At 41.1% G+C, this 11249-nt stretch overlaps 1 protein-coding gene across 2 annotated transcripts in view; it reads right to left on the bottom strand.

Moving 5' to 3' along the window:
• Positions 1-3864: 3864 nt before the first annotated feature.
• LOC145784557 (5'-3' DNA helicase ZGRF1-like) overlaps positions 3865-11249 on the bottom strand; it is a 32053-nt gene continuing 24668 nt past the window's right edge. For both annotated transcript variants that reach the window (XM_082596413.1, XM_082596420.1), the window contains exons 23-28: positions 11013-11167; positions 10274-10452; positions 9441-9612; positions 7144-7266; positions 6850-6996; positions 3865-5200 (exon numbers count right to left, since the gene is read on the bottom strand). In XM_082596413.1, the coding sequence (XP_082452539.1) occupies positions 4903-5200; positions 6850-6996; positions 7144-7266; positions 9441-9612; positions 10274-10452; positions 11013-11167 (1074 nt within the window). In that variant the 3' untranslated portion in view covers positions 3865-4902. The remainder of the gene's footprint in view (positions 5201-6849; positions 6997-7143; positions 7267-9440; positions 9613-10273; positions 10453-11012; positions 11168-11249) is intronic.

Below are 11249 nucleotides of genomic sequence, written 5' to 3'. Positions count from 1 at the left end.
CGCTATGCAGGATAGAACACAATCGGTACCGTTTTTAAAGTCTTCGGTTTGACCCGACCTGGAATCGATCTCAGATCTACCAGCACCAGAGCCGAAGGCGAAACCACTCGGCCACTGAGCTGGTTTGCTTGAAGTTGTCAAATGTTCTGAGTTTGAATTTGCTGACTTTAAACTTGCCCAGTTTAATTGTGCCAAGTGAGATGTCCACCCCGATAGCTCAGTTGCTTATGCCCTGATTTCATGAACGAAGAAACGTCGAGATCAAGTAGCGCTTCGACTCTCGGTGTGTGCACTTGAGCAACGCATTTCAAAGACAGCTTTCACTTCAGAGGCATTTTATGCACAGTCATACCATAGACTAGGCCACCAAAGCCACGACATCACCATCCAAAACCAAATTCGACAAAACCAACGCTCGAACACGAGCGAAAGCCGACGACGAATATGCATAGTGACAACACTTCGCTCTGCAGTCTCAGTGACCGGGCCGCAACTTTCCAAAAGGTACCATAAAAAAATTCCCTACTTTGAAATTTGACCAATCAGAGTCGCGCTGAGCAGTAGTGTAGGCACTTTATTAACATCTATTACTTTGGTAATTACAGAAGAAAAAACAGCAATAGCAGTGGTGGGAATCAAAGCCACATCAATGAAATGACTACCATTGCCCTAACCTTCTGCGCCAAGCCAGCCGATGCAAAACCGATGACTTAATTTAGCTAGGATTTACGTTTTTCCTTGGTTCTTCCGAAGTTTCAACATAGGCTAGGGGATTTTTTTTATGGTAAGTTACCTTTTGGAAAGTTGCGACCGGGCCTGGGGAAAAACATGTAGGCTACAATTAGGTTATGCAAAACTTCCAGAACTCTTAAAAACGTTGTTTAATCTCGGTCTAGAGCAGTGTTTCCCAAACTTTTTTTTAATAGCGCCCCCCTGGACAACGAACAGAGTATCAAACGCCCCCTTTGACAAAAAAAGTAAAATCAAAGTTATTTTCCATTTATCACAACTTAAAGTCCAACTCTAATGATCCGGATGAGGTTGGTGCAATGTCATCAGCCTCTTGATATCGCGTTCCAGTTTGGATAGGAACAATCTTAAGTCTCCCAGTCTAACTATGTCAAGACGGTTTCTTTTGTTATCCAGACGCGTTGTTAGTGAAAGCACGCTTCACCAAGTATGAGCTGGGAAAGGCAATGATGAAAACTTTGACCCGATTCCACACGTGAGCTCTAGGGTATTTCTCTTTGATTTGGTTCTGTAGCCAGAACGATTGATACGAGATATTGAACTTCGGTTTGAGTGCAAAATCGCTTTGCAATGTTATCAGTTCCTTCTCAAGAATTCCATGTTCGGAAATATGATTGAATGGGTCGATTATCCAGTCATGGATTTCTAACAGCAGTGCCGGTCTTTGGGGTGTGCAAACCGTGCGATCGCACAGGGCCCGCAAATTAGGGGGCCCGCAATTTACTCAGAAAAAGCAGTAGTTTTGTCATTTCCAATTGAAAAATTCAACAAAGGAATTAGCAACAAGAAAGACTCAACGGGTGCAACCTATTTCGTCCCCTGAAAAGATCAAGAAAAAAAAACAACATAGCCGAAGTTGCTAATCGGAGTTGCCGCAAACATTTCAAATTTCTCTCGATCTTTTAAGGGGACGAAATTTGATTTTGTTACTCCGATTTCAGGGTACGAAATCGGGATACGAATTTTTCAGGCGACGAAATAGGTTGCATCTAGACATAACATAGCTTTATTTCCGAAAAATGCCTAAGAATGTATGATCTTATCCTTTTGCCATGCCACCTGACAGCACCATTTTACAGTAATATTCATACCCAAATTTTGAACATGCTCTCAGAATGCCCCAAATTCAAAGTAATCGTTTAAAATTTTTTGTGGGAGGCCCCCCAGACCCCCCGCCGCTGGGTGTCGCCTTCGGCGATCACACCGTCAAGCTTCGCCGCCGACCGTGAAACCCCCCTTCCCCTTTCAAAATACCTAGCTACGCTACTGAATTGGATTATTGTCATTGGGGCCCGCAAATCATATTCCGCACAGGGCCCAAAATGCCCTAAGACCGGCACTGCTAACAGGCATACATTCTGGAATCGAACTCCCATGCCTTTGTGTACTTCTTGAGGATGATTGCTGTACGTCTCTACATTAACATCAGAAATGCCTTTGTCACTCGTATCAAGTTGATGCAAGCTTGAGAATTGGAAAACTTCTCGTCTAGCTAAATCTCGTTGATACAACACGAGCTTATTTCGTTACCCTGAAGGGATAATTTTAATTCATTAAATTTGGAAAATATGCCTGACAAGTAGGCAATATCATTTCTCACAACCAGGACGTCATTTGCAAGGCCAGGGTCACAACTATTTAGAAATTCTACGATGGTTTCAAACAGGGAATAAAATCGTGCAAGGCAATTTTTCTTGGAAAGCCATCGTACTTCGGTGTGGAGTAGTAGCCTATATACGCTCAAAAGCTTTATCATTTTCATTGCACAATCGTTTGAATAAGCGTGTATTCAGAGCGTGCGCTTTAGTTTTATTCACTGCTTTGATGACAGTCTTCAAAGATAAATTAAGACGAACGCTAGATCAAAATATTCTCGGATTGTAAGATCGGATTTGCGTAATCGCATTGCTTCAAATTGTCATGCGTTACGTTATGACCTCAACTAACTTGTATGGCACTGCGAAGCGACATTGCCAACATAATTGCCACAATATCTGCCACAAAGCTCTTATAGTCACCGTCTTCTTTTGTATGTCTTTGAAGCGAAACATGGCAAAAAATGCTTTGCAATCCTTTTCTTGTAACTGCCCCGATTTACTCTCAGCGCCCCCCAATCGCCCACTTTATAGCCAGCGCCCCCTTCATGGTCGCAAACGCCCCCAGGGGGGCGCTGGCGCCCACTTTGGGAACCACTGGTCTAGAGATTAAAATTCCCTCAATCATTCAACTTGCTCAGTTTGGACCTGATGTTCGGTTATCAGTGGCTGAATTTAACATTCTCGGTTGACGCGTGCTGTAATCTATTGATGACATATTTGCTGATTTTCTTCATTTGCAAAGTTTTATCACTTGCTAATTAAGTTCAAATGAGCAAGTAGGCTAGGCCTACATTTCAGCTGCCCTCAAAGTCATCACTTGCTAATTAGGCTGAGACTAGCTGAAATTCTCAATTGCTGACCGAGAGTAGGAGAGTAAGTAGTAGGCTGCCGGTAGCTGAAATGTAAGCCTACTTTCTCAATTGAAGCACTAATCTTGCGGATTTATCGATTGACGAGAAGTCTTAGAACTAAAAGATTTCAATTCGAAGACAATTAGGAAGACCATCAAAACGTTCATGATTATCAGCTATTCATTACCGGTTGCCAAATCATCATCATCATAATCCATCGTCGGTTTGTTCCCCACTAGTGGGGGTGGCCGATTGTTTCCGCGCAGCAATTGTCTTAATCCCTTTTCTCCATTTCACCCTGTCCCTTGCATCTTCCTCCTTCAGTCCGACTTTTTTAAACTCGGACTGAAGATGACCCAACAGTTTCGTTTGGTCGACAGACATTTGGTCGACAGCCATTTGGTCGACAGGACGTTAGGTCGACAGAACGATTCGTTTTAGGGTTAAAGTTAGGGTTAAGGTTACTTAACTAACCCTAAATGAATCGTTCTGTCGACCTAACGTCCTGTCGACCAAACGTCCTGTCGACCAAATGTCTGTCCACCAAATGTCTGTCGACCAAATGGCTGTCGACCAAATGTCTGTCGACCAAATGACCGGGTACCACAGAAAGCAATGGCTAAAATAGGCCATTAAAAATAATCGGTATAAATAAACCTCTTACGACCAGACTGCTCAATTCCGAGACAAACGCTATCGTAATTAAGTGTAAAAGTCGCTGTTTTCCTTAAATGGTTGCAACTAAACCTGTTGGCAATAAATAATTATGCCTGTTTCAAAATTGTTTTTAAACGCAAAGCAAAACAATTCATCAACAAACGTAAACAAATCAAATTCAAAAACAGCGGCGAAAATATATTTGGCCCAACGCGTTCAAAAAAGAAATGCAGCCTATGATGAAAATAGTAGGCCAGGCACAAAATAATAACAATCATGTTTTTCTTTTCGGATTATTTAGTAGGTAGATCCTGGAACTCTAAAGTGATCCATGGAAAAAAAATTAAAGGATTCAATGTACAATTTTTCTTAACTCACAATTTGCACAAAGTTTAGTTAAGTAGAAAAAATAACAATAAGGCGATCAGCCTATACGTTGGACTCAGCAACACCATGAAGTACAAAACGTAGCCTACCATTAGCGAAGGAGGATAATGTTTAGTAGCCAACATGAGGACTATAGCCTACAGTTACATCTCAAATGATGTCAAACCGGAAGGTAATGCTGGAATAAAGGGAACTGAAGAAAACCAACTTAAATTCTTTGTGACAAGCCGTGTGGTGTTTCATTAAAATTAAAAGATGGTGCTACTTATTGAAAGGGTTCATCCATCCCTACTACCCAGCGCGAAAACATGGGCCAACAATCAATGGGCAATCCAAAAGATAACGAGATGAAGAAGATATTGAGATCGAGTAATAAAATTTGATAAAATCAAAATATTACATCATCTTGGAGCAGCAATAAAGCTAAATGGTGATTATCCAGAGCAAGTTACGATGGTTTGAACACGTTTTGAACGTAAGTGGCCTGGAAGATCAAAAAAAGATGGTGAAACCGTGCTGACAATGCCATCTAGCCTTCTAACCAAAGAGGATCGAAAGTGGCCACAACGACTCCAGAAGGGAAAAGCTTCAAAAGCTTGTATCCAAAGAAAAACAGCAAAAAAACGCCCAAAAACCATGCAAGCAAATAAGTTACTACTTTATGCTGAAAGCGTTGAATCATGTAAATCATCATTATCATCATCATTGTCAGTGATCATACATCTCATCCTCTTGGGACGCAGCACTGGAATGACGTCACTGCCGTCACTATTATCGTCATCGTGAAGTCGACGGCGTTGATGCACCATAAGTGTAGTGGAGACGGCGTCATCAGACTCTGATTGATCGCTGCCATCGCGACTGGATGAAGACTCCTCCTTATCTTTCAGAACGAGAAAGGGAACCTCATTGTTCATCTCATCCTCACACGACGTGATGTTTTTATGAAACAATTTCCTGAAACACGTCATATCGTTTAACGTCATCACGCGATACGTCACAGACAACAGAAGCAACATGTGGGGCAGAGTGTGTGGAACGGAACCTAAACATTCAGCACCATATTCCATAACTCAAGATGGAAAATATTTCATTCCATTCTGAAATTTTTTTCACTTGATATTTCACACCTTCTCCAGTGGTGACCCTATAAACTAGTCACTTACGGAGTTGCTACTTGTAGATGTAAGATGTTACGGTAGGTATAAAAGTGTTGTAAGGTTAATACACGAGGCTACTATCACAAACAGCTGTCATTTATTAGACACGACAGAAACTCACTGCATGATATTGAGTAATTAATTTCAAATTACAAATAAATACATTGCATACTTCACAATGCAGATAGGCCTACTAACGATCTGTTTTAGCCTAGTGCTGTTAGTTATTAGCCAATGCAGATAGGCTACTAAAGACAGCTGCTAAAAGCGAAACTCAATCGATTGCAAACTAACATCAGTTTACTCGCCTCAATTTGAATAAATTCGCCAACCTATTATATCTTAAAGATTATTTGTGATACAAGTGGGCTTGAGCAACGCACGTTGAGGACTGGTTTGGAATCTTTATCCTCGGACTGACAAAGCCTTGATTGGTTATTCCTGGTAGTTTCGCATACTTGTAGAGGCTTTTGACGCAGGGCCGGTTACCAAGATTGGCAGAGTGAAGTTACCGATTGTTTTAGTATTGGTGTCCGGAAATTATTCCATTCACTAGGTGCCGCTGAATGGAAAGCAGTACTGAAATGCGTTGCTCAAGCGCACACCCCGAGAGTCGAACTTGCGCCGCGTAATCTTGAGCCGGGCGCGTAACCACTGAGCTAACGGGGCTAACTAAGGACTGCTCTCCATTCAGCGGCATCTAATGGATGGAATAATTTCCAGGCAACAAGACTTCAACAATCGAAAACTGCACTCCGTCAATCTAGGTGACCGGGCCGCGAAATTTTTTTTCCCACCAGATTTCTGTCTCATTTACATATTTTGGTAAAAGTTTGTATTAAAACCGTGTGAATGCAACATTTTCTCGTTGGCACGGTTGGTTCAGTGGTTTCATCCTCTGCCTACTGATCGGGAGAACGGGAGTTCGACGCCCGTCGTAGTCAAACTTTTTTTTTCTTTAAATTAATTTTTGCGGTGCACAAGAGCTTTTCAAAAAAGTAGGGTTAGGGAAAGCTTATATTTTATTATCATTGTACAATTTCATTGGCAAATAGTTATTTCGCAATCTGAATCAACCAATCTCTCAAAACACTTTCGGAAAATCTTACTTTTAGAGTGACTAGAATCAATGAGACAAAAATCTCGTGGGAAAAAAAATTTCGCGACCGGGCCTGCGTCAGTGATTCAAAGCCTCTACAAGTATGCAAAACTGCCAAGATTAAGCTCTACAAGAAGCTTTCCTAGTCCGAGGATAAAGATCTGATAAAGATTCCATTAATCAATCAATCAATTTATCAATAAGCATAAGGTATAGGCTACTATACAATACATACAAGCTAAGCCGACATACTAATAAGCTTATAAATTTTTATGACATTCTTTTTTATTATTTTTATGCAATTTATAATAACAATACTTCATTAAAAGATTTATGCAAAAACCAACCTGAACTGGAATAAACTTTGAACTCCATTTCTACGTTGTTTCAAGAGGTCAATGACATTTTTCCAACTCTGATTGGTTGAAAGCGAGGTAACGTTACCAACAAAAATCACGTGACGCTTGACTCTCGTTAGGAAAGAAATGATGTCCCTGGATGCAGGATCAAAACTGTATTCGCGGTTACACGAAGATGATGGAAAGTTTTGTCTGCCGCGTAGCTGAGTGGTGATAGCTCTGGCACGATACTCAAAACGAGAAAAACTTACCAAAGACACAATAATAAAACAAAGATGTTACCTGCAATTATCATCAGACGGCGGAGAACAGACGCATGAGACGATCGCGATCTCTCTTTCATCGATGTTGTATTGCGCATGAGCAGTAACAGCTATGCACTTCACATCGCTCATGTCAAACAAACTGTAACGTAATACAAATGAGTGCTACACGTCTTATAGCAGGTAGAACAGGGGTCAGCAACCCCTGGCACGCGTGCCACTTGTGGCACGCGAGATGATTTTTCATGGCACGTCAAATGATTTGACGCGCACGTTAAGAAAGTGCAACCATTGCATCACTAACATTATTATTACATCACTAACACTAGCGCTAACTAAATGGTTGCACACATTTCCAGTAGGGTTGCCAGATTGGGCGCTTTTACGCCCAATTGGGCTACTTTTGATTTCTCCAGGCGCCAAAAATTCGCGTTGAGCGCGCTTTTATGGCTGGCGCCCAATTGGGCTACTTTTTTTTTAATATAATATAACGTTTATGTAAAAATTGTATCATGTTTAAGATTTTTACCTACTTCGTAGTTATTTCATTGAGGAGCAGCGTTTTTGGAGGCCTCGGTCAGGCAGGGTTACCAATTTGGTATAAAGATGCCAATTTTCAACTTATTAAAAAGCGACTCTTTTGACTGCGTTCGATGTTTTCCAATAAAATTAATAAAACAAATTTGTTTCTTGTCTGTTAACTCAGTCAACTTTACTGTTTAACCCTTTGAGGACCAATGGTACACGGGTGTACCATTGGTCCTCAAAGGGTTAATTTTAACATCACTGTCACGATTTCTTTCTATCTCTTACCAGGAAAAAGACTTGGAAAGGTTCAATGACGTAGTTTAATGGGTCAAACCGAAAAGCAGTCAATTAAATGTCGAATGGTTCTACTAGTGAAATGATAATCTAACTTCTTGAAGGACTTTAACGAACGGCTTCTCAAATAACTCTAATTTCGAACACAATTTATATCAGCACCAATTCTCATCTACTTGTATTCGATTACTTCAACTCTCAATCAACAATAATTTCTGCACCAACTACCAATCCACAACCCATAACACAACTCTCATAATCAACTCATAATAATCATGATCAATACTAATCATTACGCAAATTACACCACTATTTATAGAAGGTTGTTTCGGTATAGTAACTTCGAGAAGGTTACGCAATGTTACATCACTCATTGTTCTGACAAGTTGCATAAAATGTAAACAAGCAGAAGCTCAAAGAAGTTTAAAGAATATCACGTGGTGTAGAAGATTCTTACATAATAAATATTTCGCAATCGGACATTTACTGACGTCATGACAAGCGACGCTCAGAAATCATGAAAAACAACAGAACATTCCAGAGTTGCATACTTACAGACGATTCTAGAAATACGTTACATAATACAGATTTCTCATTCAAAGGTTACTTCAGGTCAATACCCGATAATAACACATCGCTCAAAATTCCACAATGAAAACAGCACAGTCTGTCAAGACGCAAAGCAGCCCGACGCGAGGCCTTGCACATTGATTGTGACAATCACATAGTTGCCAGTACAAAACCAAAAATACAAACATGTTTGGCACGCGAGTTGTTGATATTTTGATATTATTCATAAACTGGCACACTGCATACGAAAGGTTGCCGACCCCTGAGGTAGATTGGGAAAAACAGCTTGTTTGTCCTGGGTGTCAAACCAGGGTCCTTACGAGAGTCGGACGATCGCTCTTGTCTAGTACTGTTGGATGGTTAAGTGATGAAAACTATTGTCTTCCGGTCATGGCTGAAACTTCTGGAGTTGAACCATGAACATTGGTTCAACACCCAGGGAAGGAACTTCAACCTTCAACAAGTGATTCGAAAAAGAAACATCGAAATCTTACTGAACAACGATTCGCTTTGTTGCAAAAGATAAGCCCTTTCTATTTAGCTCTCCAATGTATAAGGTAGGGGTTCTTAACCAGGAGTGCGAGAATTGTGCCTAGGCGGTGCGGGGATGCTGAACTATCAAGGTTTGTTATAATATGACGTAAGAAGCAAAGTTGTTTTACCAGGTTTCAACAAAAATTTCAAACTGTAAGCGTCTATTACTTTTCAGCCAATCCTAGTAGGGGGTGCGAGAACTGGTTGGTAATTTCAAGGTGGTGCCGACAAGGCAAAAGGTTAAGAACCACTGGTATAAGGCGTTACCACTACTTCTTGCTGCAAAATTTTGGTCAAAAAATGAAATCAACAACTATACGCTGCAAATCGACCGTAACTAACATGAAGAATGTTTTAAGCCAAGGCTCGCATCAGGAGATATCAACTCACTCGATGTTATCCAACTCCGATTTGATTTCGTTAAGCTGAGCTTCGTATGTTGTTATGACAACAATATTAGCGCCTGGAACGGCATGACTCAGCAATAATTTGATGAGGTCAGCAATAAACTTCGCTTCTTCTCCGTTGTAAAAGTCACCGGGATTCTTCAATTCCTCCTTGCCTGAAACAAAATAGGACGTTGATGACGTTGAATCTCTTTTCCTTTCTCCTCTCTTTCTTTCTTTAACTAATCGAAAGTAGGCCAGGTACACCACCAACCCCATTTCGAGTCTGGTAGACTGATGACGTGATATATTCCTGCATTGCACACCAGTAGCTGGCAAGAATCTCTCACTTGGGCAAATATGAGCGGAGCATAGCTGGTGAGTGTGAAGTTGCATCAGGAATAGGCGCAGCGTCTTGTGGCTCCATCTGAGGTGGGCGTTCATATCCAAACGCCTTGCAAGCGCGACAAACGCCTTATAAGCGCGGCAATGATAAATAGGTTTTCAGAGGTTCTCATCAGAAGCAATGTGGGTTAGTAAAAGTGGACGCTCCACCTCAGCCGCCGAATTTACAAACGTATAGAGATTAGAAACGACCTGCTTGGTCTACATCCACAAAAATATGTTTTAATTATAATAATGACTTTCTTCAGCGCTGTATCCATCGCAGATCTACCCTGTTCTCGGCACTTTACAAAGTAGACAGCGCCGCCGCTGCCGAGAACATGTTTGCCTTGAATACATTTCTTCGTTGAGAGCCAAGAATAAGTTTCAGTACACTTCAAAAGTCTTCAGTGATTCAATTTAAACTTTTGATTTCCAAACCATCTTCCTTACCTGGCACGTCATACACGCACACTGGGGGAAGCCCCTCCAACAGCGGCAAGCAGCTTTCCACTGCGATCCCGTTCATTATTGTGTCGTCATAATAAAGGCTGTTCAACAGAGACGTCACACCCGGGCTGTAGCGCCACTGCGTAGTGAGTGAGATGGATTCGTGGCCGCAGTCCAACAACCTGCAGCAAATGCATCGAAACGATTTAAATAAAATACAAACAAAGGTTACGTCAGCAACGCCATGGTGGTGCTCGATATGACAAGCGAACTTGCCCAAGATAGAGAGGATTGAAGCTGTCAAACAAGAAAGAACCATGCAGACAAAGAAGAATCATTTCCACAAACAATCTTGGCGTTATGAGCTCAGCATGATACCAAAACTATAGAAGGTCTAGTGCTACTGTGCATATCACACGGGCGTGCATATCACACGGGCGTGCATATCACACGTTCGTGCATATCACAGTATCACACGGGCGTGCATATCACACGTTCGTGTATATCACACGTTCGTCATCATATAATTTCATGTTGTTGTCAGCTTCATTCATAGCTTATCTCACCAGTGTATGACTATGACTCAGATGAGATTATTGCTGGTGTAACAGTAACCGAGTCAACTGAGCTCACTGAGTCAACTAAATCATCAAATGATAATGAGCAATAACAGACGAAGGTGATAATTATCAGTCCAACAATGGTAGTAATCAACAATCCAATGGATCATTCGGATAATAACCTTTGAAATAATGATTGTTGCAATCTCTTCTGATTGGTCGAATTGAACGATAGCTTTGAATCGCCAGCCAACAAAAGCTTTTCACACGAAAATTTAGCCAATGGGAGAAGGGCTTCTGATTCTGGCGCACTACATGCGTCATCGATCACGATGATCTGAAAATAATTAAAAATAAACAAGTTTACGATTTCAAAAAGTTTTTACACCAAAAGCAATAGAAACGTTGTTTCAAATACT

This window comes from Aplidium turbinatum, chromosome 1 (assembly GCF_918807975.1).
Source record: "Aplidium turbinatum chromosome 1, kaAplTurb1.1, whole genome shotgun sequence".
NCBI lineage: Eukaryota > Metazoa > Chordata > Ascidiacea > Aplousobranchia > Polyclinidae > Aplidium > Aplidium turbinatum.
This window is presented reverse-complemented; position numbering and strand designations above follow the sequence as displayed.